The sequence below is a fragment of the Oenanthe melanoleuca genome, chromosome 1 (genome assembly GCF_029582105.1).
Source record: "Oenanthe melanoleuca isolate GR-GAL-2019-014 chromosome 1, OMel1.0, whole genome shotgun sequence".
Lineage (NCBI taxonomy): Eukaryota > Metazoa > Chordata > Aves > Passeriformes > Muscicapidae > Oenanthe > Oenanthe melanoleuca.
Genome location: NC_079333.1, coordinates 20,204,857 through 20,230,847, shown reverse-complemented (window position 1 = coordinate 20,230,847; position 25,991 = coordinate 20,204,857). Strand labels below are relative to the sequence as shown.

Here is a 25,991-nt window from a genome sequence, read left to right as displayed (position 1 = left end):
CTTTTGTGTACAGCAGTCTTAAGGCATGAATCACTGTAGTTGAGAAGAGTTTTTATACATGTATTTCACTGAGATATGGTGGCTTTTAAAAGTGAAAGCTCCTTAGGAATTAATCCTAACAATGTTCTCCAGTAATATAGAATTATTAGGCAGCTCTGTAATGCTGTTGTCCAGTTCAGCCTTCTTGGCAGAACACAAACCAGGTTTGCCTATAAACGTTTTTTAAGGCAGACAAATACTAGGCTAGATAGCACCATAGAAGTCTGTGGTGCTTATATAGATGTATTTTTGTACAACTTAGGTAAATCTGTACAGAGTGTGCTACAAAGATTTTTTTTTTTTCGAAACAGTTTCAGTTTCCAAACTTAGGTCAAATTCTCACTGTGTAAAGTTGTAGCTCTCCCAAAGAGTTTGGAAATGAATGGTGTCACTGACTTCAGTTCCTCGCTGAGTGCTCTAAGGACTCTGAGCTCAACAGTTCTTACAAATGCATTTACACAATCCTGAGTCAACAAAATGTGACCTCTGCATCCTCCTTTCACCAAATAACCTCAAAGGAAATAATTTGCATTCCTCAAGTGACTACGGGGGTGTGTGTTAAAAGGAGCTGAGTCTGAGATCTTTTTTCTTTTTCCACTGAAACAGTATTTTAGTGGAATGTGGAGAATGCAAACTTTTTGACCTTTAGAGGCTGCAGTTCCATTTAGCAATATTTTTCTTGTATGGATTAGAAAAATGTTTCTTTCAGCATTTCACCGTATAAGCAAAATACATAAGCCAAGGCCTGGCCTTGAGATAGAGGCTCTTGTACACCACCTGAATAGGGCAGTGGTTTGAGTGACTACTTCCTGCAGACACTAGAGATCAGTTACCATGGTGTTTGCATTGGGATCCATTTGTACTCTTAGTAGATCTCTGACACATAAAGGCAGTCCCTTTGTCACTCAGACCTTTCCTACAGCTATTGTTATAGCCAAGGTCTTAATATTTTTTACTGTCATCAGTACTGATGGGAAGCTGAACATCCAGGCACTGCAATCTGTTATATGTTAACTTGTAGCACACCTGATGTTGTTTAAGGATATCTAAACTAATTTCTCTTGTCAGTATTTTGACTTGGAGGAAGGGTAAGTGTTTGGGGTTGTTTAATATGAAAACATTATGGAAAGGAAATTTCAAGACGTGAGATTGGTAAAGTTATCTAGAAGTAAGTCTGCTGAAAATTGGTGTGTTGTCCTCTGATCTGCTATAAGTGCAGGTCAGTTTGTTTAACTTAAGAACCTTTAAATGCAGTTCGGCCTTGCTGCATATCTTTTATCTCTATGTCATGTGTTAGTTTTCTATGATACTGTGCTCTGGTTTTTTACATAAACAGTTTCCCTCCCTGCTTATTGATGTTAGTGGACTCAGTACTACTGTGAACTTAAGACTTAGGATCATAACTGAAGACACTTCAATCCTAGGAGGGAAAGTGTCAAGTGAGGAAGCAATTTAGAAACAGCACATTGCCAGACTTCTATTTCAGCCAGCCCACTTTGGCTCCCTGAGCCTGACGGAGATTAAAAGCTGATTGTTTTAATTTGTTTGACTATACTTGTGTACATTTCTTCAGGCATATTTGATCTGCTTGTTGACTTTACCCATTTCAAAAGTTCAAATACTAATGTTAGATTCTTTATTGGGTATTTGATTGCAGTTATAACTTTGTTTTTGATTATGCATGTTATGAAGAGCACTGTAATTCAAAAACCTAATCAAACTTCAAGTTTCATCCTGTTTTCTGTCCAACTCCAAGTCAAAAACAAAATCTAGTCTGCATTCATCAGTAAGAAAAAAAGAGCTTGAATTTGACTTGAGAAGAGCTACACAACTTCTGTAGCTGAGCAAACCTCAGTTGTTCAGTTCTGGAGTCACATTTTATTTTGCCCTCCCTGCCCTGAGCATGTCCTGCTCTATCATGACTACAGAGAGGAGAAAGCAAAGACCTCTTATTCGTATACCAGAGATTAACTTACTGAGCAAGTATCTTAAATCACTTCTTCAAAAAGTTGAAAGGTATGTGATAAGGGATTACTTTAAGTTCATCTAAAGGAGCAGAAGAAGCAGCACCTCCTCAAAGTAAATGCCAGAACACATGATACAACCATATGGTAATCTTGTGCTTTTTGCCATTCTGCTTCACTCCACCTTCATCACTTACTCATGACATTTTTTCATCCATTTTTCTCTTTTCCTTCCTTACTTTGAGCTCTAAGCTATAGCTGTAAGCAGCAAGGTGTAATTCAGGAAAAGAGCAACTTCTGCTTTCTTACTCCTGCTGTAAATTTTAAGAGGCATATGTTCATCAGCCTGCTTAGGATACTTTCAAAGTAGATAGAAAAATTAAATGGAAAATAGATGGGCAAAAGGACTAGAGAGGGAAGGGGTTTAGGGGTGTAGAAGGATTAAGTGTACTGCGGACAGGATGGTATAACAGGTTTTCACCCCTCCGATTTTCAAGTTAACAGGTCACATGAGTTATGGTATTAGCTGCAAGTCTTTTTATTAATGCTTGCCTTCTACTAAGCTGTTCAGGAAACAGTAGAGAAAGGTATTCCAGCTTTTTTCATGTCTCCCAGCCCTGACAGCTGCATTTAGAGCCCTGGTTTTTCTACATACAGATATATATATATGTGTGTGTGTATAAGTGTGTATGCATATACATGTATATATTTAAAGGCAACTGTTTCTGCAGATGTTGCTAATTCTGTAGGAAATTCAAGGAACTGCTTTATATGTTGAGACGTTGCTCAGTCTTGGCTAGAACCAGCTGTTTTCATTGATGTTGAATAATAGCTCTCAGCTGAAAAAGCAGGTTGGACTATGTGAGGAGAAAGAGGTTAATTAATCCACGTGAAGTGCCATGCTGGGAATTCAAGTTAGAGTGTTTTTTGGGACATAGTTTTGGTGAACCTAGAATAAGAAGTGGCATATAGAGCCTTTTTATTATTTGAAGAACCAAGGGAGTAGTGAGGTGACTCATCCTCGGTAAACTGTGAGCCTGCTTGTGTCAGAAGAAAATACCAATGTTTTTATTTTCTCATTGTTCCTGCTGCTACGAAATTGAATGGCTTTTTCTCTAAACAAAGAGGCATTTTTACAACAACAAAAAGTGATGTGCATATTCTGAAAGAAGTTCACAGTCTTACATGTTTGATTTAAACCTTCCCTAAAAAGGCAAAATTTCTTGAGTAAAAAAAACAGCAAGCCTGTTTGTGAGTTCCTCCCTGCTTTTTTTTTTAACATCTTCTACTAGCATTGAAATAAGATGGTAAAAAGCTAAATATGCTCTAAGAAAACCAGTGATAACTTTGAAAATCTTACCCTTAGAATTTGCTTTCATAAGTTTAGCATCTGCATAATACCTGTTTTGCATGATGTTTATCTCTGAATGTATTGTAAATTTGAAATTACTGTTTTGATTGGATGTAGTACAAGATCTTACTTTTAGCACACAGTGCTTTATATGCCTCATAATGCTCTCTTAATTGAATCTGGTCATACAAGAATGCAACTTTTAATCAAGGAGTCCATCTTGTTATATCATGACAGCACGCACATCACTTGTTTAAATGTGTTTAGACAGCACCTTTTAAGCAGAGAGAGAAAAATCCAAACCATATTAATTTGAAAAGCTATCATGTGTCATCGGGATGAGATTTTTCACATGTATGGTTCATAGGCCTGTAAGGTGAATTGTGAACATAAATTTTGCTGCTTTAGCTTGTGTTGGAGATAGAGTTGTATAATATTGCAGAAGCACCTTAATAGTGAATTAGCTTTTCCAGACTGGAACAAGTTTGAAGGACTGTAGAGGATAATTTATCAAATGGCACCCATATCAGCATATGGTTAGATTATCTTAAACAGCAGGCCTCTAGGAAAAGGAGGAGATGTGTGAAAACAGTTTCACAAGAAAAAAGCCAGTTACTGACTTTGTCAGTCCCTGAAATAATGCCTTTTTTTTTGGCAGCTGTAGTACATTATATAGGATTGAATCTGCTTTGTAGGGGCCAAGTGCTGTAAAAGATACAGGACCTCACTTAGAAAATAAGCCAGTTAACTTGCAGAAGTATCATTAATAATATGAAGCCAGGGAAGTACTGAATGTTAAAACTTCCCTTTGTTCCACAGCATTGCCTGTCGACGGTGTGTTGTGGTCGGTAATGGAGGAGTACTTCGAAATAAGACATTAGGGGAGAAAATTGACTCATACGATGTCATAATAAGGTAAATGCTATCTCCTTTTCATTTTGTGTACATGGAGGAATGGGTAATTCTCCAAGGGCAGGTACTCTTCTCTGCCCTTCTCTAGTGTCTGTGTTGGAGCCAAATCAGAAGGCTTGCTTTCTGCTCGAGTGACACACGATAAGCAATTGTGTGACTGTATTCTAAACCACCTTGGCCAAGTTCCTGTGTGTGCATGATCCCTCCAAGTTTAGAGGGTGAGTGCACCTGATAATTGCTTCTCTGCTGTGTAATGTGATACATAAATGCTGGGTTGCTGAACTTTCCTGTACCCAGAGCCAGTGTCTGTCCTGCAGACTAGTAACACGTGTGGCTGCTGCTGCCCAGTAGGAACATGGTGGGGCAGTCACTGATGTCTGTGTCTCTGTCCTCTGCAGAATGAATAATGGCCCTGTGATAGGGTATGAAGAGGATGTTGGGAGGAGGACGACTTTCCGCCTTTCTTACCCGGAATCTATCTTCTCAGATCCCATCCACTACGACCCTAATACCACTATTGTTCTCATTGTCTTCAAACCCCGGGACTTGAAGTGGCTTTGGGAGATACTTGGTGGTCAGAAAGTAGTAAGTTCAATTATTCATGTGCCTTGGCTCATCTTGCCACACATCTCTTATGTGAAATTACCATTTGCTTTTAACCATAGTCCTTCTAGCTGAGAGGAGCTCTGGATCTGCTCCTAGTCAGTTTATTTATTATCCCTCCTCCATAAATGCTTTGTCTTCTTTCTAATGCACATATTTGATCAGTTCCTCGCCACAAAGCAGTTTACCTCTGGGAAATGTATTTTTATCCTCTCCCTAGTGTTGTTTGATATTTTAACATGCATGCTCCAGACATTTCCCAGGTTATTTTACCCTGCACACTTGCAGAAATTTTAGAATAATGTTAAAAGTGACCTCTCTCAGGGGGTCTTAAGTCCAAAATAATTTTGAATCTTCTTCATTAAGGGCCAGGTTCAAAGCCATAGTGGATTCTCAGGACACTGTCCAAGTAAATTTGGAGTATTTTGTCCGAGAAATTTGCAGTGGTACTTCTGCAAACTCTGTTTTAGTGCTTCAGCACACTCGCAGGACAAAATTTCTCCTTGTCCTTACACTGTGTGCCTCTGAAAAAAGTGTCATCTCATCTTTATTAACCCCTTCCAAATTGTTGAAGATGGACTGAACAAACCAAGCCTCCTCAGACCCTTTTTGTTTCCTGTGAGCTCTGGCCCCTTGGCTGTTGTAGTGATCTTCTGCTGTTAGACACACTCCTGCTCAGAGGGGACCCCAACATAGCATTTGTGAGCCTGCAGGAAGGGCACAGTGCAAAGTACTTGAGAATAATAACTTCTGTCTGCCTGATATCTGTGCTCTTACTAATGTGGCCAGCACACAGTGAGCATTTATTTCCTCCAGGGCATATTGTTGGTACATGCTGTCCATCAGGGACCTTCCTGCAAAGCTGTTCTGCAGCCAGCTGGCCACTGCTGTGGCAGTGGGTTATCCTGTTGCAGGAGCAGGTATTTTTGAACTTAGGAGATTCAGCACTCTTCGTCTTCTTTAACCTCATGCACTTGGAGTTTACTCTGGTTAGAGTTGCTACAAAACTAAATTCAACTATTTTCAGTTGTTAAAATGTGTATTTACTTTTCTGTCACAGAGCGCAAAGGGCTTTTGGAAGAAACCGGCTCTGAATATGATCTACAAATCGAGTCAAATCAGGATTCTTGATCCCAGCATCACCAGGAAAACTGCTTATGAGTGGCTTCATTTCCCAAGGAGGTTTCCTAAGAAGGAGGTTTGCTTTTTTTGTTTGTCCCTTCTGGTTTTGTGCAACCAAATGTGTATTTAGAGGCAATTATATCTTTATTACAGTAGACTGTAATGTAGAAAACCGTTTAAGTTTGCATTAAAGTAGATTGCCATTTAGATGGTGCTTAAGAAAGATTGGAAAATGGAACCCAAAAAGAGAGTGCCTAGCCTTGTGTGCCAACAGTACCTTTTTATGGGTTCTGTAATTGGTATGAAATGAGGCTGCTTTCTGGACAGACAAAATGCCTTTGAAACTGGGGAAGACAGGCAGGTAATGCTGCATGACAGATCAAAGGGCTTCTAGAAATAACAGAGAGTCTTGAACTACTGAATGTTGGGTGTTTTTACAAAAAAAAACCAACCCAAGGCACACAAAACAGCAAACAGATGAAAACCCCCAAACAATGAAACCTCCACCAAAAACCACGACACTGAAAATAACCCCACAGCAAACAAACCCCCCTTCTAAACTGGTAATTCTAACTCTGCTGCAATTTCACACTCCTGGGGCTGGGGATGGACTAGGGAGCAAAGAGGGTATTCCCCTCCTGTGCTAATGATTAATGTTTGGAAGCATGGTTGTGCTTACTGAATTGATGCCTAGCATTGCAATGAGCTAACCAGCAATTTGGACATAAAAATAACTTTTAACTGTCAGTTCTTGACTGAAAAATGTTTTTAATGAAAGGTAAAGCATCAAGCTGGGGACTTACCTTGTGCAGTCAGGATCAGTCATGTGCTGTTTTGCACAGAGACAGTTCCCTGGGATCACACCCCTGCTTTACCAACACCATGCAACTGACGTGTGGAAATGTCTGACAGACTGTCAGTGTGGAGTATCTGCCATATTTTTTTCCTCTGGTTTACTCTTTCTAATATTTGGGGTGGGGGGGGGGGAGGTTCTGTTCCTCTTTGTAAAATTTCTTTCTTTTTTATGAGCCTAATAGTGGCTTTTTTCTCCCTTACTAACTCTCAAACTGGAATAGGCATTTTGGCTATTTGCTTGCTTGGGCCTCTGTGGCATTTCAGCTTTTCACCAAGCATGACAAGAAAGCAGCATAGAAATTGGATGCCTGACTAATCTCTGAAATGGCCACAGAACATGCATGGCCTCCATGGGTCCAGAAATCCCTCCTGACTCTTCTGGGACTCCCCTCTCAATGGGAATAGGCTTTAAAAGCAGTGCTGTCAGTCAGAGATGTGCATGATGTCAGCTGGTACAGAGGCACAGGCCCCTTGGTCACCCTTTGCTCCTCTCCTGCCTTTGGGTGCCCCTGCACAGAGCTGGGTTAGTGTCACCATGCCTGGAGTCTCCTTTTTCTACCTCCATGTAGATCCTGCTTATTGCATGCCAGGTGTTTTGCAGTCCCTCATCCCTGCGCAGCAATGATCAGTCTCTCAGGCATGCTCTTCCTCCCTTTTCCTCCCATCTTGAAGGTGGACCATGGTTGGGAGCCTGCACATCTGCAGTGGCCCTGGCACGGCTGGGCTCAGTTGCAGGTCACACCAGGGGTCTCACACTGGGGCCCTGTGTGCTGCTGCTCATCCCTGGGGAGGGCTGGTGCTGCCCTTGCTGTCCTGTGCTTCAGCCCCCTCTGCCTGTGGGAGATGCCAGTGACCACTGTTGCTTTCCTTGCTGTCCCTGCCTTCTCCATTAAGCCAGTCTTATATTCCCAGTGAGCACATTAGTGCAGATCCAGCAAGCATTTCTGATTGTTAGTAGAGCCAGGAATAAAATTGAATGTATTGCCCCAGCACCACTAAACTGTAGTGGAGTCATTCCAGAGCTGTGCCTGTTCCTATTAGTAGGTGAAAATATTTAATTGCAGGCCAAGGATATCTGGATATTGCATGATAGTACATTTTAAAAGTAGTTGCTTTTAAATTATATTCTTTTGAGGTGAATTTTACAATAGCTGAAGGTGAACAGAGCTAGTTACAACCTGGTATTTCCAAATAGCAGTAATCCTAATATGTAGCATTCCTGCCATAGTTTTGGAGTCCTGTTCAGTATGGATGTTGCAACAAAGTTTATGATGTTGAGCCTCAGGGCAGAAAGTTATTTTGCTAACTGGCAGGGGCCCTGGACATAGTGCACATTTTAAGCAGATACTAATTCTGGAATATTCCAAGAGTTGCATAAAGGTACCAAAAAATTTTCCACAAAAGGCGGTAGTTCATTTCTGTGACTTCAGTTGGGCTTAAAAGAGCTGAGAATAGTAACTTGTTCCTTGGGATTTTTTGTGCTGTCACAAAGAAACACATTGCTTACATCTGCCTTTGCTGTGCACAGAGTTGTCTAATACTGGTTTTACTGCAACTGCTGAGAGTATATAATACTCGTTTGGTCTCTGAGAAAAATCTTACTTTGACTAAGAAGGGTACTGGTTCCTGAAAGTTTTGTCCATTTCTGTAGAAATTGTTTTACCTTAGCTTCATCTTGGTTGAATGAATGAGTTCATCTTCCTGAAAAAACTTGCCTTGTTTACTTCCCCAGATCATATTAGCCTCTGCTGCTACTAAAGAAGTCATGTTTCTCTGAATGCAAGATAGGGCAGATGGTTGCATGGAGTTCTTCTGTGTTTCTGTGAGAAATGCTACCTTTTGGTTAGGTGCTCCCACAATTGAGTCCTGTTTATGACATGCTCTTCATTTTACATTGTGTTTACTTCTGAACTTACTGTATGGAGAAATAATCTTATTTACAATTTTGCTTCGTCTAATGGAAATAGCAGGGGAAGGTCTGAAGCAAAATTCTTCTGGAATTTCCCTACTTTGAAGAAATGCATATTCAGTCAAATTCGTGTAGTGGTAGCCTTCATGCTTTTTTAGTTTGTTGCTGTGAAAATGTGGGCATGTAATATTCTGTTCATCTGGGTCTCCCATCATTTAGAAACTTCTGAACACATCTCATAATTCAATCAAATTTGAGGGGGTTGTAAATGGTTTTCCAGTGTAGTGAAGCCTGCCCAGTTTTATGAAAGTAGCTGAGCAGAGCAATGGGGAGACCTTCCTGATGCCTCTGTGGAGGGAAAGGCTACACTGTGGACTCAGCCCTCACTAGATACCAAGGAATCCCAGGGAGTGCTGACATGACTCATATCCCAGTCATGGAAAACCTGTGGGGGCAATACTTTATTCCTTTAGAGACAGGAGGGGCTCAATCTGTGGAACCAAACATCTGTAGAGGACCCAGGCTGCCTGATTTGCCTTGTCTCTGTTCTTAAGGTTGCTGTTGCCATCAGGCTGCCAGGTATTTATGTGTGTGTTGTCTTTGTGTTTTGTTTTAGAAACCCAAGCATCCAACAACGGGACTAATTGCCATTACACTGGCATTTCACATATGTCATGAGGTCCACCTGGCAGGCTTCAAGTATGACTTCACAGACAGAAACAGTTCTTTGCACTACTATGGCAATGAAACCATGTCTCAGATGATGCAGGTAACTAACACTTGTTTGTGCTGGGAGAAATACAGCTGGTAACTGGGGAAGGCAGTTAAGTATCAATAGAAGTGTGGACTGCAGGTCAGAAGGGCCTCTCGCCTTCTCCTGGTTCAGCTGCTTGTGGTTTAACATTGCTTCAATCTTTTCCTGTCTGCTGTTGTTTCTGAAAAACATAGATACTGATCTTTGTGTCCTTGTTCTGTACCATGTTCTGCAAAATCTGCATGAGATGTCCATTTGTGTTTTGTGTTCTACTTTGCTGGTGTTTTCCTTAGCCTGCACAGGTCTTGTCCTAGAAATGTCTTTGTTAGCACTGGCAGCACATGAGCAGTGTTGTTTCTGTTTGTGTTCTCCTTCTCTTTAGCTCCTACTTGTGCTGTATGTCATAGCTGTCAAAGTCCTTAAAAGACAGAAATAAGAGCAAAGGGGAATGGAAGGAGTTAAGACCTGTGAACTTGTATAGGTCTTGCATAGGCAAAGAACTGAATTTTGGAAACTGAAAGTAGAAAATAAAGGCAGCTTTTGGAGGAGGGGTAGGAAGAGAAGGAACTGCTTCCAGGAGGGGGAAGCCACAACTCAGAAGGAGAGGGAGCAGCAGGAAGCTGGAAGACATCAGAAAAGCCTTCTCCCTGCTGCTTTGCTAAGGCTAAGCCTGTTTTCTCTTATGTCTCTGCTCTAGTATTCAGTTGCCTTCATCTCTGTATTTCAGGCAACCCTGTCAGTCCGTCAGTGCAGTGTGAAGTTTTCCATTTGCCCAGAGTGGGTGGGTACCATTTTCCTCCTCTTCCATTTGCTGAAGAGGAAGAGTAGATACAATGCCCATTGGAGCCTTTCATGTTTCTCTCAGAACTCCTAGATGCCTGCTATTCAGAGATAATTTTCCTCTGACACTGAACTTGCCTTGGTTTGGAGGCTCCTCTGTGCTTTTTTGCAACATACACAAAGTTGGAGTAAGGTTGATCATTAGTTGAATAGACATCCATAAGTTTCCTAAAGTCTTAACAAACTATTATGTTCCTTTAGTTTTTCAGTGGCAATAAATTACCACTTGTATGTATGTTCTACATAAACAATACTACATTTGTATAATCTTCTATGCAGTATTCATATTATATTAATTTTAATTTACAGGATTTAGTGTCTTAAGTAAACTTTCTTTCCTTGTGCTGCTCTCCACTAATTTCACTGGTCTCCTGTGTATCCAGGAGCTGGGTTGGTCTGGGCATGCTGAACCTAATTGGCAGGATGCATCTGAGCCACAAGTGCCTGATGTGCTTTTCAAGAACCAGCACTGAGCTTTGAGGATAACTTGTTTTCTGACTGCTTGTGCTCTAAATATGGCTGTTGTTCTGAATAAGCAGGGCAAGGAGTTGGGAGAGTTAATAATGAAAGGATTTCTGTGAGACCACATCTCACCTGTTCTTATCCCCAAAGATTCTTCTTTTTTGGTTGTGTCCTAATGGCAATGTCTAATATAGTTTTGAGCAACCTGTTTTCTTGGGAAACTGTGCTAAGCCTTTGCTAGACTTAAGGCTAAGGCTTTTCCCCTGACCTTTCCTGTTCTTAGCATCTTCCAAGTATCACAGGTAATAGGAAGGAAGAGCCAAGTGATGCTGCTGGTGATAATTTGATTTTATAATTTTTTTATTCCCTCACATCTCTTTAGAATGAGTACCACAACATCACTGCTGAGCAGAAATTTTTGAAGAAGCTTATAGACAAGAACTTTGTGGTCAATTTGACGTGAAAGCTGAATGGAGAATACGAAGAACAGTCACTATTTTCAAGATGTGAAAAGTTTTTATTTTTTGTACGACGTTTTTATTTTTTAAGTGCAGCATAACTGTTTACTGTTTAAAGGAGCCCAGAAACCTCATCAAGGCAAAAGCTTCTAAGCCTGAGGGTAATGGACTGTTGTAAACAGAGTTAACTGAATTTCTGTGAAGCTATTTAATAGTGGGAAAACCATGAAACTTTCAACTGAAAGTATCAGGGATATATAAAAATGTGACGCACATCACTTACTTACCAGTGAGAACTCTTTGCAGATGATTGATTAATGCTCTGGAATACTTTTGTTTCTGATGCTGTCCTCCAAAGGAGTTCCACTGTCAAGATACTGAGATGACCAGTGTTCAGTCAGTAAGGTGGATGTGAAGTTGTGACTATCTGTCTTGTTGTATGAAAATGGCTTTAAAACTATGCATCTAAATCATTACTGTGTGTTTTGGAGAAGGGGGAACATAGAGACTGTACAGGTTTTGTTCTGCCATACTCTTGAGAAGAGTAACCTTCAGCCAAGCAGCCACAGCTTCTGTACTGACCATCAACTCTGAACTTCTGTCTGCCCTTGCTGAAGGTGAAGACATTTTGTCTGACTTGTGGAGATGTTGGTGTTGACAGTGCTTCAGTTCTACCCATTTTATGGAAAAATCATACTCTGTGCTGCGCATCCAGAAAATTTTGCAGTTGCTGAGTTGACTTTAAAAAGAGGGAACGTGAAGACTGAAGAGCTGACCAAACTATCTGTGTGTCAGCCCCCAGATCACAGCAGAAACACAAAACACAAAGATGGACAAAGATGTTCATGCCTGAGTTTAGAGTCAATGTTTGTTGAAGTCCTAGTTCTCCAGGACAGGATCTCATGTGTTTTTTTGTTTGCTCCTCAAAAACAGGTGGATTTTTCCAAACGAGGTCAGTCTGCCTCCTTGGATGCTATAACGTATCAATACAAGCAAGGAATACTCCCATTTTTGGCAGTAAAGTGCAGTAGGGAATATCCAGGATGTACCTCAGCTGAATTATCATTTGGCATCTGTTTACCTCTTCTGTCTTGATATTTAAGTTTGAGGTGTGTGGCTGAACTAAATTATTTAGTAGTGGGAACTTAGTCGAGATTTTAATTGCAACATTTAATGGGATGTTTGTTTCCTGTATTGGTTTGTCTTTGACAAGCCTGTGAATAAATTAAATCTGCATGGGAAGGCGTTTGACAACGGTCAAAGAAAAACAATATGCTGTTCCAATTCTCTCACAGAACATTTATATAAAGTTTTTATTTTAATTATGGCAGAATTTCTGGAAGATTTTATAGTTATCTTTATCAATCACACCTGAAGAAAGCACAAAGGAGTCCACTTAAAGTCTTTGAAGTTGGTAGGAATACCATTGTTGCTTTTAAATAAAATTATATAGAGAGTACATTTAGGAGTAATGCAAACAATTGCAATATGTACATAAACCATGGTATTTATAATTTTCAGAAGCTGAGGATTGCAAGAGTACTGAACACAATTTGTTTTGCTGCAGCTGTGTAGAGGAATAACCAAAGAGTCACCTTTCTTGTGGGGTGCAGTAGGTATTAAAAAAAAACAAAACCAGCAACAAAACTAAAAACACCTTCCCTAGTTCTCATTTCCAACTTTAGCTCCTTGGCTCTGCCATTTGGGAATTAGGGAGGGCAGTTGTGGTCTGGAGAGGTGCCACAGCTGAAGGGGAGGAGACTTGTGTTTTCACCCAGTGATTCCTGAGCTTTGGTCTGTTTCAAGCAAGCTGGACATACCTAAAATACCTCGAGATGTCAGAAAAATCTGTGGCATGGGGTGGGGAAGGATGCAGGTGTGTCCCAGCAAGGGGCAGGGTCTGCCATGGTGTCTTGTTTGCTGTGTGTCCCTTGGGTACAGCTGCACTCCAGCTGTGTGCAGAGTGGCAGGTGGGAGTGTGGAGGAGAGAGGAGCTTGTGGGAGGTCCTGGGGCACTGGAACAGGTGACTCTGGTGGTGGAAATGGAGGAAATCACAACTTCTTCACCAGGTGGCAGAAGGACTCTTAATTTTTTGTATTTCCTTTATTTTTTCCTGAGACTTTGAAAAGGTCTTTACTTGAAAATCTGAATACAAACAGGTGGGGTTTCACTTAAGAAAATAATGACAGTATTGTATTTATTTCTAGTGGTTATTTCAGTTAATGAAAAAGGTTTGTGTGGATTCTGCAGCCCCAGACTTAGTAATTTGAACTCCTGACAACAGTATTTCCACCTGCAAAAGCTGCTGTGTCAAGGCTTCTTGCAGACATAGCAGTGTTCTCCAAGCTCTTGTTGCAGAGGGGCCCCTGGTAGATGTTTGTGTTGGGAGCCAAGGCTGGCAGAAGTGGGGGGGCTGCCCCTTCACCCTCAAAATCCGCAGTTGCTTCCAGAGCTGGGGCTCCCAGCTCTCCCCATGGCTGCTGCCACAGTCCAGCTGCACCCATGTAACATCTTGCAGGATGCTGTCCAGGAGGATGTTTTTTCCAGGAGAGATGTTGAATTTGTTCCAGACACTGTGAGGAGAGTTCTTGTGATGGTGCAAGCTGCATCCCTCTGCTTCTCCACCCCTGTCTCCAATTCCAGGAAGTGGGTAGGGAGCTCTGCTTTTGAAGATGTGGTTATTTCCTCTGCTTTATTTCATCTCCAGAGACACTTCTCCCACTAATCTAAACTTACTCCTTCTCCATTTTTTCTAGTAGGTTTTTATGCTTTTTGTGGGAGGATGGGATTTGGATGCTAGCTGTAGCAGAACAAACAAAATAATTGGAAACAAAAAAGCAACTTCATGTCAAACAAATGATGTCTCCCAAACTCTTTGTACTTAAACCCTTTAGTCTTTTTTTACTTTTGCCACATCAACTTTTTGATCTCCCTAAAATATTTTTTTAAATAATGTTTGGTGTTCTCAACGAATTTAATATGTTCTCTACTAGCATTTATCCATATCAGCTGTTTCTCTTTATATCCTAATAAGCCTTGCCATTGTATGACTGACTTATTTTTCAAACTAAGCTGTATTTCCAGTTTTTCCCACTTCTCCACCCCTGCTCCTGCCACAGGTGTTGAGTCCAGCACAGTTTGTCCCAGGGTGACTGGGTAACATTTTGAATGAAACCTGTTCCCTCAGGATCAAGCCAAGAGCTGATGCTGCTGATACACCACGGGGTATTTTTGTTTGTTTGTTTGTTTGTTTATTTTTTTTTTGAAAGCCCAGCTTGCAGGCCAATAGCTTTTCTCCTCAGTAATAAGCAGTGAACCAAGTAATGAATTTTTCTCCCCACAAGATGTTTTGTAGGATCCTGTGTACACCAGCTCTGTTCCACCACCTGCTTCACGCACATCATTCCTGCTGCTCTGCCTCAAGGACAGGTGTTGCTTTGGCACTAACTTCCTTCAGGCAGGAATGCCCATGTGAGGTGTGTTTCTCAGCAGTGCTCACAGATTACAGTGTCTCTTCTGTCTGGGCACATTTTCACAGGTGTTTTGCAGTACCAAAGACTTGACTGGGGCTTTTAGAATAACACAGTAATGCTAACACCAAATATTTGGATAGTTTCTGAGCATGAGCTGCTATTAAAACTTCTTTTCCCTTTTTACCATTCCTGAAAATGAAGTGTCTGCACTGAAGTTTCCCTTTAAAAGCTGTCCATTTTTTTATTGTATCAGGAGTGAAACAGCCAGTTTTATTTCTGTGTCTGATAATGATGTAACTATAGCTCCCCAGTGTCCCCCATCATTTTTCTATCTGAAGTTGGATGTTCTCCTTCCTTCTTACTCTGTTCCTGTTCTCTGGCAGCCTGCTGAACTTCTAGACAGCATCACCTTATAGCAAAGGTGCTTCTGCATTTTATCTGCCACCCCTCTCAAAATGCTGGACTGTCAGACACAGCTCTAAGATACCAAACTATGCACAGAACAGGAAGGATGACACGTTGGTTGAAAGCTGTTTGGCTCAGACTTTCAAGAGGTTTCTTTGTTGGGAAACTATTTTTTCCTCTCCTGTAATAAGTAAGGGAAGCCACAGACTATTGCACTAAATACGAATCTGAGAGTGCCTAAAAGATGTTACTAAATGACATTTCCAGTATATCCATTTCCATATATCACTATATAGGTGATAATAATACATAATCACAGCTCTGGTGTTTAATTAGCATGTGGTACTTCTTGTTTCCAATGCCATACTTCCTTTTTTAGCAGTGCTCTGGGGGAGAGTGTAAATACCTTCACTTTTGAGTGGACTCTGATTTTTTAAGAAGTACAAAGCTCAACATATGTTTTTGGTATTGGGAAATACTTACTTGCCACTTGTCTTAAGTTTTATATGCCTTTAAAGTGCCACCTGTATTTTGAAGAGTTAGAGTTGTTTCAAGTGAAATTTTGAACGCTACGTATGGAATGAGATTACTTTCCTGTGAATAAACTGTTAAAGACAGTGCTCTCAGACTTATTTTTGTAAGGCTGGTGCTCTGTGTGTGAGCGTGGATGTGTGGGTATGCCCAGGGCCGTCATTATTGGTAAGTAAAGTAAATGATGTTGTCAGATAGGGTATCGAGTTTTGGAACAAACTTCAGTGCTTTGTAGAGCAAACAGCTGAAGGTTTTTGAACCTAGGTGGGCTGAGTTGTACTGTGGCTGGAAATCTAACTCCAGGCTGAGTACAAACAGAGCTGGGCCATGTTTTTTTGTGGATAAGATCAGAAGCAGCATCCTTGTGATTCAAATTTTTTTGGGTTTTTTTGAATCTTATTGTGGACTATCAGGGGAATGCTAAAATAAGAGATACAGAACGAGGAAGATTGTGTGCGATAAAAAATTTCAGAAAGTGAAAATGGTTTTAGATAGTGAGAGATGCTGAGTGCAGTACTTAGCTTATTATTTGTTTTCTCTTTGTGCAGTAAAAATGAGATGCTGAGGGCTTTAGGGAGCCTAAGGGAGATTTGGATAACAATTCTCTGGCACAGTAGGTATTCAGTGCATTCCTTTCAGTATGGACAGTTCAGGAGTTCACCAGCTTCGAGGAAATGCTTGTCTTTGAGGTGAGGTAGGGAAGCTAGATCAGGAGAACCAGCATCTCTCATCCTAGATAGCCAGTTCTGCCTTTTCAGGCAACACAAGCCCTTAGCAGCAGCCTCTGTGGCTGATTCCTTGGCTGCCCCTCTGCCTTCTTCAGCTGCACTCCCACATTGGCTGATGCTGAGCAGGATCCGTCCCCTTGGGCTGCCTGAGGGAGCCTTTACCTCTTCCTGTTCCCCCCAGACCCTGCTATGCCTCCCCACCAAATGGGACCTTCCCTCTCTGGCTTAGAGCATGTTTTGCCAGGAGATGGGAGCTAGAGAAAAGGGGATATCTCTTAATTTTTTTCCCTCCTTTTTAGAAAGCCCTTGTGGTCTGATAAATTAATTCAGCAGGATGAATGTTCCTTCTGATAGTTCTGAATGAAGAAAGAATTGGTTTTCAGCTTTATTTTTAAAGATATTTAATAAGATATTTTTTTCAAATCAGTACAAAAATTTTAAATACAAAATTATTTGCTTTTGACATATCTCATATATTCTGGGAACATACTGAAGTCACCAGTGTCTGGTAAACTGTCCGTCCATTCCTGCCACCGTTCCATAAAATTTCTGAGATAAAGCACCACATTATATCACTGGAGTCCTTAGTCAATGTTAGACTGCATTAAACTCTGCATTTAAATAATGGTAATGCCAGTTAAATCCAATCTTAGTTCTGCATGAAAAAATCTAGTTCATTTTTGAATCAAAAGCAGTAGCGGTAGCTAAAGACATTGAGAAGTGATGAGCACTTAACTCTGAACTAGCGCAGCAGTGTGTGATGTGCAGCACTGTACAGGGAACCACAGCAAGGTCTACTGCCCTTTGGAAACAGAACACTTGTTGAGGTGAGATTAGCACCATTGATGAGCAGACAGAGACTTCCTGCACAGAAGTCGCTGTCCTCAAGTACAGAAAAGTATTGAGGCCTGCAGGTTCTCCTTGACAACTGGTAACATATAAATAAGGATTGGAAATCAGCTTATTAGATAGAACCAAGTTCTCGGATAAATCTGCGTGATCAGTATTGCCGGTAAAGTTACTGGTTGATCTCAAGCAACAAATCAGTTAAGCAGACAGAGCTACTTCTGCTTTCCCTAGTCATTGAAGAGCAAACTGATTCAGCATTTGCTGAGTGGCAGAATAGGTGTCTTGTGACAAGCCAAATGGGTTTTTTGTACAAGCACAGAAATCCAAGCAAATTTATGCCACCCTGAAGTATTGCCATGTCTCAATGATGTGACACAAGTAAATGAGGGAGATTTACCTCATCCACTTGAGCTGTGTGAATAGAAAATGGAGACTTTTCAAGTGCTGTGGCATTTGGAGATGAAACCAGTCCCTGCTGGAGTCAGTGGTGACCTTTTAGGTGCAATGACTGCTGGAGAAGGCTCAGGGGGGAATGGTCATGCCATCAGAATTCCTCTTCCATCATAAATTGTTCAGGAAAAAAACCACACCTGCAGGATTATTTTATTACAGGAGAAGGGAAATAAAAGTCTCCAGCTAAGAGAACCTTGGCTTGTCAGGCAGACCTGCTGTCAAAAACCCAAGAAAACCCCCACCCAGACAATTAAGCCACTCAAATTCTTTAATATAATTAGAGACTGACCTACTCTGGTTTAAGTCACTGTTTTTCATCTCATAACTATGATCAATGCAACAGGAGTGAGTGACATACACTGATTTGAACTTTAGTACTGAATTACTGTGAATGAAATTAAGTAAGCATGGCATTGCAGAAATATATAATGTACAGCTAATATGTCCCCCTTGGGTGCAAAACAACTGTTTATGAACCTGATATGCATCTTTAGATATGATCACCACACCTTTTTTTTATAACTAGCTGTGCATAATGTTAAAGTTTGTATTTATTTTTTTGTTTTTGTACAAGATGGTCCAAAATGGTCATAAAATGCATCTTTTGTGGTATAAAAGTTTGAAGCAGAGGAGAAAGGTTTTGGTGTTTTGTGTGTGTGTTGTGTGTGTCTGTTTTGTTTTACATGGGATACAATAAATACCCTGAAAAAGACGAATGAACGTACTGCCCGGCATAGAGTCCTGCCGCCTGCTCGGATGGCATCTGAACGTAAACCTTGTCTCCGTGCGTCAGCTGCACCACGGCGCTGCCCGAAGCCTGGTCCAGGAAGCCCTTCTTGTACTCGTCGTAGGTGTACATGAGCGGCTCGTTGTTCTTGTACAGCGCCACCCACACGTTGGCGCCTTTGCAGTGCACGTGGTAGGCGAAGTAGTAGACGCCGGGGATCTCGCAGGTGAAGATGCCCGTCTGGGGGTTGTAGTTCTGCCGGCCGTTGTACAGGAGCTTGTCGAACTTGACGGGCACCCCGACGCGGGGGAAGGGCGTGAGGAGCTCTGCCGTGAACGCGGGCATCTCGTAGACGACGCCGCCGGCCTTGCCTTTCTTGCCCTTGTAGCCGTAGGGGGGCTTGACGCCGTCTATGCCCGGCCCCGCCTCCGGCAGGTACTGTCCCGCGGTTGGCGGGGTGGGCGGGATGATGACCGGGGGCCCTGGGGGCCCGGGCGGGCCCGGCGGCCCCTGGAGCCCCGGCTGGCCGGGGGGACCGAGCGCCCCAGGCTTTCCCGGGGGTCCCTGCAGCCCCGCAGCACCGGGTTTGCCTACCCCAGGGAAGCCGGGGGGGCCGGGCATGCCCGGCTCGCCCTTGGCCCCTGGCAGCCCGGGGGGGCCGATGGGACCGCTGGGTCCCGCGATGCCCGGGATGCCCGAGGGGCCCTGTAGCCCCTGGGCACCGGGGAGCCCGGGCTCGCCCTTCGGCCCCACGAGCCCTGGGACACCCGGCAGCCCCGGCAAGCCTTTGTGTCCGGCTTCCCCCTTGGGTCCTGTGGGGCCCGGCAGCCCCCGCAGCCCAGGGCCACCCACTTCCCCAGGAAAGCCTGGCTTTCCTGGAAAACCCTGCAGGCCGGGCTCTCCCTTGGGGCCGACTGGTCCCGGTGGCCCTACGGCACCCCCCTCCCCTTTAGGTCCTGGGAAGCCGGCGGCCCCCGGGGGGCCCATGATGCCCGGCAGCCCCGGCTGGCCGGGCTCTCCCGGTGGCCCTCCCATGCCAGGCGGCCCCGCGTGCCCCTTCTCCCCCTTCGGGCCCATGGGGCCAGGCAGACCACCCACACCTCGCTCCCCTTTGGGCCCGGGGAAGCCCGGCTTCCCAACCCCGGGGAGGCCGGGGGGGCCCGGCAGGCCCGGCAGCCCCTGCTCCCCTTTGCCGCCCGGGAAGCCGGGCTGGCCAGGCATGCCGTCCTGGCCTGGTTTGCCGATGCCGGGCGGGCCGGGAGGGCCCTGGATCCCTGGGGCCCCTGGAGGCCCCTGCAGCCCTAACTCTCCCGGGGGTCCGGGTTTGCCCAGGGGTCCCTGCGGGCCGGGGAAGCCAACCATGCCTGGTTTGCCGACCCCCGGCAGCCCCACGGGGCCGGGGGGACCAGGCAGCCCGGGTGGACCCTTCAGACCCGGCAAACCCGGGATGCCGACCCCCTTCTCCCCTTTGGGCCCTGGGATCCCAGGGATTCCTGGTGGCCCCTTCATGCCAGGCTCGCCCTTTGGCCCCGGTTGCCCCTGCAGCCCCGGAGCTCCTGCTTTCCCGATGCCGGGAAGCCCGTGAGGCCCTGGCGGCCCTTGCGGCCCAGGGATCCCCATGGGCCCGATCTCCCCCTTCGGCCCCATCTCCCCTCTTGGCCCTGGGGGCCCCATGACCCCTGGTTTTCCTGGCATCCCCGGCAAACCCGGCTTTCCAATTCCTGGGTATCCTTGTGGGCCTGGTTTTCCTTTGGCTCCTGGTACACCATGACCTGGCAATCCTGGTGGCCCTGGTGGCCCTCTTGGTCCAGGCTCGCCCGGGGGGCCTTGCTCACCCCTCAGACTGCGCATGGGAATTTCTGGGTCGGGAAGAAAAGAGAAAGGGGGGAGAGAGAGGTAAAAGGTGATTGCAGTCATATCCTTCAAAAAACGGTTAGTCTTGAATTGAATATGCTTTTTATGATGCCTTGTGGTTTTGTGGTAGACAGAGACAGCTAGCGAGTTACAAGTTGGTGTTGAGAATGAAGAGGATGTTGCTACTGTTTTTCATACTCCAAACTTCCATGCATGTTTCTGTTTCCACAAATTTTATATTATGTGTATCATATGTAAAAGCCATTTGTGCTTTGGTAGTGCTTTCCACCTATACAATCTAAAACAAAAGCAAAATCTACATTTTGTCCCATGTTGCTGTAGATCAGCCTATCTTTAAGAGCTTTTGCAGAAAACTCGGCGCTCTCGTGCTGTGGAAGGAATCCTGGCATGAAAGTGCTTTTTCTAGAAGGGCTTAAATGAGCAAGATCAAAAAAGATTGTATTGGTAAGAAGTTTATTATACATATGTCTATATTTTCCCCAAGGCTTTGGTTCCCATTAGAGTATTACTGGAAACATGCAGCCTTAATCAGTATTGCTATTTTGGTAGAGCCATGTCTAGTTATGGCTCTTCTAAACAGTTTGCAAAATGTTTGTATTGTCCAAACCCACATTTTTGTGTACGTGACCACTTATCATTGGGCCAGGGTGGGGAAGTTGCTGCTGGGGTTAGTTGCTTTTCAAGTTGCAGGCTTTTTGGGTTAAATGGAAACTCTTTGCGGCTCTAAAATGTGTAAAGAAGTGAGAGATTTGAGGAAGGACAGGACATGAGGTTTCAGAACAAGAGAATTAACTGTTGTTTGGGAGGCAGAAGCCTTTCCTCTCTGTATGTGTTGTGTTTTATGCACATCAAAAATCTTTGGTCATGAGATAAACTGATTTTGCTACAGCTGATGGTGCTTGTTCAGACACTCCAGAAATAGGCCCTGAAATTTCCATTTCCCTCTGAAGTCATTGGAGGCTGTGGTTAGCTGGAGCTTCAGTAACACAAAGTTACCCAGCTTGTCTGCAGTTGCACAGATGCTGGTAGTCATCACAAGGATTTTATGACACCGGGTGCCCCTGGTGGCTCTTTGTATTTTGGACTTTCTTTCTTGTTTTCTTAAGTATCTTAATACTGTCCAAACTTCCTTTACTGAATAGGGGAAGTGCTTGTACGTGCAGACTCATGCATTAATCCTCTGTACTTTCAGTGCCTCTGTTACACCTATAAATAACCTACAGAAAGAAGACTCCAGAGTCTGAAGAGCAATTGTATGTTTTTATCTGCAAACCTCAAAATCACAGGGTCTGGACGAAGTCAGACAAAATGGTGATTTTCCCATAAATTCAAATCTTGGGGCTCTTAGTTCATATGTCTGGTTGTTGCAGTGAGAGTGGGAGCAGAGCCAGACAGGATTCTGGGCCATCATTTGAAACCCTATCAGAGGGTCTCCTGCAAACAGGTGGGATGACAAGGTTTTTCCTAGAGCTGAACAGCATGTGAACAGACCTGTGTGCTGGAGGCTTATTGCAGGTAGGGCTGCTCAGAGGCTGTGCTGCAGCCCAGAGGATGACTGCAGTCTTGTGCTGGTGACCCTGTGCTTCCCCACAGCTCCCATGAACCTGTTTTGTCCACCTGTGGCCAGGTATGAGCCTGGCCAGCCCTTTGGGCACAAGGGTGCAGTGCCCAACCTGCAGCAGCATCCTGCTCCAGCATTCCATTTCCCCATGGCAAGCAGTGTTCTGGCACACCAGATGGGACAGTGCAGGAGTGGGGAGGGACATGCTGACCTACCTTTCTCTTTCTTGGGAGCCATATCCTTGCCAAGCATGGGCATCTGCGGGACCTCCTTCCTGTACTGGGGCAGGTGGGGGTACTCCTTCCCATAGGGCATGTGGGGCATCTCCTTGCCCAGGTGCTGCATCGGGATGCCTTCCTTGCCCAGTGGCATGTGAGGTACTTGTTGTCCAAGGGGTTGGTACTGGGGCACCTGAGGTGGCAGCTGCTTGATCCCATAGTAGGCACCACCTTGAGCAGACCTCACCAGTTCTAGGTAAACAGTGGCAGCTACTGCCAGCAGCTGCACAGGGAAGAGCAGCATGACCATCACCTGTGAAAAGCACCACAAAACACACAGTTGGCTGAAGATGTTTTTATGTGCTTTGTGCATTTCCCATTAGGGCAAGCTATTCTCATTTTCTGCAGCAAACTGGACCTAAATCTCTGCAAAGGGGCCCTGGTTTGAGTGCTACATCCTGTAGCAGGGCTGTATGTAGGTTATTGGAGGCTCTGCGCTATTACAGCAAATACCCTTTTATGTATTCAGTTACTCCACACAGGGACCTGCTCCCAGTTCGCTGCCTTCTTACCTGTGTCAGTGCCACAGCACAGCTTTGGAGAGCTCTGCTGCAAGCTCTGGCACAGGGGAAGAGCAGGCAGGGGATGTGGGGATCTCCTAAATGTGTTGTGCCTGAGGAAGCTATATTGTCAGTGACCCTTCTGCTTTCCAATGAAAGCTCTGTTTCTGAGCTTAAATCTGTGCCTGGGATTGTGCCCTGTGGCTGCAGTGTCCAAAGGCTGTTTGTTTCTATCACAGCTCCTTGCCAGCTCTCCTCTTAGCTGGGCCGAGATCCTCTAGGGCTCCTCCCAGAAGAAGTGGGCCTGGTTAGGCTGCCACTGCTCCAGGTAGGACCAGCCAACCCAAGCCTTTCTCTGGGAATGTTCAGTTATTTTCTAAAGGTGTCCCCTACTGCAGATCCTGGCCCATTGCAAGGCAGCCCATCCTCCCCCCAGCACCTCACCAGTCCTGCTAACACAACAGAACGAGGTTGGGCTTTTTTTCTTTTACTTCTTTATCAAACTGTTAGCTAGGGACTTCCTGTCCCTGCTGTTGGCTTTTCTTTTTGCAGTTAAAGGCATTACCATCAGCTGAGCAGCAAATTAGGAACTGGGAACTCCCTCAAGTAATGCATGTTAGGGGACAGCATGTGGTAAAAAGAGACTGTTATTTTGCCACACAACCAAATCTGGCATGCAAGTTTTCAAGTACACATGGCAACCCTGTTGGCTGTTGCCACTATCCCTTTCTTCTACCATACAAAGATGCCTTGCACCCAACCTGGGTGCATTTCCAGGTCGTTTGTGTATTCCCTATGCATTTCCAGGTAATTTGTGCTCTAGAGCTTTGCCAAACTGTCAGGACTTGCTCCCAGCAGCTGCTGTACACGGGTGTGCTGAAGGTGACCTGAAGAGGCAGCAGGGTCCTTGTGCCACCTGCTTATTTTCCTGTCCTTCCCTGGTAGCCTGGCTCAACATAGAGAACAAAAAAGTACCTCAGTCTGTGGCAAAGGGGCTCAGCACTGTGCCCCCATTTCTGGGAAGTATCTTTTATGGGGAGAAACTTTCCCTTGTGTGTCCTCTAAGTTTTATGTTTTGTTGCTTCTTGAAGTTTTCCATTCACTTTGCGTTAGCAAAGCACCTGAGGAAATGTTTGCTGCTCTTTTATAACATTTTCCCTTCATTTTGCTCTATGAGATTTAATCTCTACATAGAAATCAGCATATAGTCATTGCAGAAGGTGTAAACGGAGGCTAGATCAAAATGGAGTAGTTGAAACAAAAAAGCAGAAGGTTATTTTCAACAAAAATCATATATAGGCATAGGAACTGCAGAAAATATGGAAATATATGTTAACAGAAAACCAAACATTTTAAGAAAATGAGATACTGTGAATAAACACTAGATGGAGCATATGTTGCACAGCTGAGTTTCTACAGTCACTTTCCCTCCCAGGAATTCTTGGACATAACCAGCTGCCATGTGGCAAAGAAAACCAGAGCCAAGATGTACAGGGGTTTGTAAGTGTAGCTAAAGCCCAGGCACAGTCGCTCATCCTTGTTCAGCAAAGCATTTCAGCAAATGCTTCTCCTCCAGTGAGTTTAATGTGGCTCTTAGCCCACAGCTGGCTGTGCTGCTGTGAGCTAAAGGATTTGGGCCTTAGGACGTGGTATTTCTGCTTAAAGCTCAATGGTGAGCTTTGGAGGGGGAGGACTGTACATGGTCAGTTATTGTGGCCTGGCTGGGGTGTGGTGACTGAACTAACCCACTGCAGCTTCATCTGGGCCCATGGACCCTAATCAATCTTTTTTATTTTGGTGTATGTGGGGTGCGGAATGGGGGAGGCAGGGATACGTCCCCTTTCTTGGCCTTCCTGCTCCTTTCTGTACAGGAGTAACTTGCAAAAACTTTGCCTCTCTGTAGCTGAATAGGGTAATGCCTGCTCAAGTTTGCAGGGAAAATCCCAGTTACTGGAAATTTTGCAGTATTTTCTGCATCTTTCTCAAAAGGAAAACATTATCTGTATGAAGGGAGAAATGCAGTGAAACATTAAAAAAAAAAATAAGCTACTGGATGATATAGGACTGTTTTTGAAACCTACTAGTATGAAGGGCAAGGTGGATTTTGAAGAATGAGGTTATTAAATTAGCATCTTGGCTACTTTGTAGTTCTGGTGGCCAGTTTTGAGGGGATTGTTTTTTTAAAAAAGATAACTTCAGAGAAATAAGTAGAGGGGGAAATAGGTAAAATTCCTTTGGATGAGATTTTCTCCTTGTTTTTATTACAAAACATGGGCTTTGTGTGCGAGTGGGAGGTATTTGAAATAATTGAAAAAACTTTCCTTCAGGGAGACGCCAGGCTGCCTGCAGCTCAGGGTGAACTCGGCCTCCTGCTGCTCGTGCCAGGCTGGGCTGGCCCTGCAAAGTGTCACGTAACGCACCTGCACTGGAACAGGCACCACCACGAGGTACACGAGATGATTTTGTGTAGGCACATGGAAATTTTGAGGGAGATCAGGCAGGACTTGTAGAGATAGGAAGGCTCCAGAGAAGGAGGTGATCTCACCACATCTGTGTTTCCTGTAGTGTTTTTTGACTCATCCATAACCCAACCAGTGTGGCCTGGAAATGACAGATTGCTTCTCATCTATTGATTTTGGCTGGGGCTTGTGCCTGTGACTAGCTGAGGTGGAAGGTGGGGGTTTATTTACTGAACAACCTTGGGCTAGATGGGACTTGGCTGACATCTTTGTGGGAGGAGGTCAGAGCCTCCCCCGTGGCCTCGTGAGCTGTCTGGGCTTGGGGTGTGCCGCAGGTACTGGAGACACAGCCTGCGTTTGGTACCGTCTGCCCAGCTCGTCTCCCCCTGCTCCCAGAGGAAGGAGGGATCAGACAAAATTAGTCTTGATGAGAAATGTGGTACAGTCATGTGTGCTGCTGCTGGGTTATTGCTGTCAGATACCATCACTACAGGGAAAGCCTGCCCAGAAGCACAAGGGATGCCGGGGATAGTCCTTCAGAGTATCCACTCGTTGCCTCTCATCCCATTCAGCTTCTCTAAAAAGTTATTTATGTACTGAGAGAAGTTGAAGGTATGTTTTTTCTGCTTTGCAGATTGTTTCTAAATGCCTGGGTGCACAGCTCTAGTTTAAAGACCTCACTAGGAAACCCCCAGCATCTTTAAATGCCTAAAAGCTACTGAAAATCTTGCTCTTGGTTTTCAAAATAAGCCTATAGAGCCTAAACGTTGGACAGGTCCTCCAGAGTTTCTGAACAGCAAAAGGAGATGTTTTTCCAGCAGTGACAGAACTCAAGGAAAACAGAGTAAGGGGGAGAAAAACCTGTGTTGAAGATGCAGCCCA

General features: G+C 44.2%; 2 protein-coding genes across 17 annotated transcripts in view; one reads left to right on the top strand and one right to left on the bottom strand.

The window, feature by feature from the left end:
- ST3GAL6 (ST3 beta-galactoside alpha-2,3-sialyltransferase 6) overlaps window positions 1-15,768 on the top strand; it is an 84,999-nt gene extending 69,231 nt beyond the window's left edge. For all 16 annotated transcript variants that reach the window (XM_056497497.1, XM_056497515.1, XM_056497588.1 and 13 more), the window contains 5 exons: window positions 4,174-4,269; window positions 4,665-4,851; window positions 5,930-6,067; window positions 9,372-9,524; window positions 11,194-15,768. In XM_056497497.1, the coding sequence (XP_056353472.1) occupies window positions 4,174-4,269; window positions 4,665-4,851; window positions 5,930-6,067; window positions 9,372-9,524; window positions 11,194-11,274 (655 nt within the window). In that variant the 3' untranslated portion in view covers window positions 11,275-15,768. The remainder of the gene's footprint in view (window positions 1-4,173; window positions 4,270-4,664; window positions 4,852-5,929; window positions 6,068-9,371; window positions 9,525-11,193) is intronic.
- A 938-nt stretch (window positions 15,769-16,706) lies between these two features.
- The window catches only part of COL8A1 (collagen type VIII alpha 1 chain), an 86,288-nt gene continuing 77,003 nt past the window's right edge, over window positions 16,707-25,991 (bottom strand). The window contains exons 4-5 of the mRNA XM_056497423.1: window positions 22,088-22,403; window positions 16,707-20,295 (exon numbers count right to left, since the gene is read on the bottom strand). Of these exons, the coding sequence (XP_056353398.1) occupies window positions 18,389-20,295; window positions 22,088-22,400 (2,220 nt within the window). The 5' untranslated portion in view covers window positions 22,401-22,403 and the 3' untranslated portion in view covers window positions 16,707-18,388. The remainder of the gene's footprint in view (window positions 20,296-22,087; window positions 22,404-25,991) is intronic.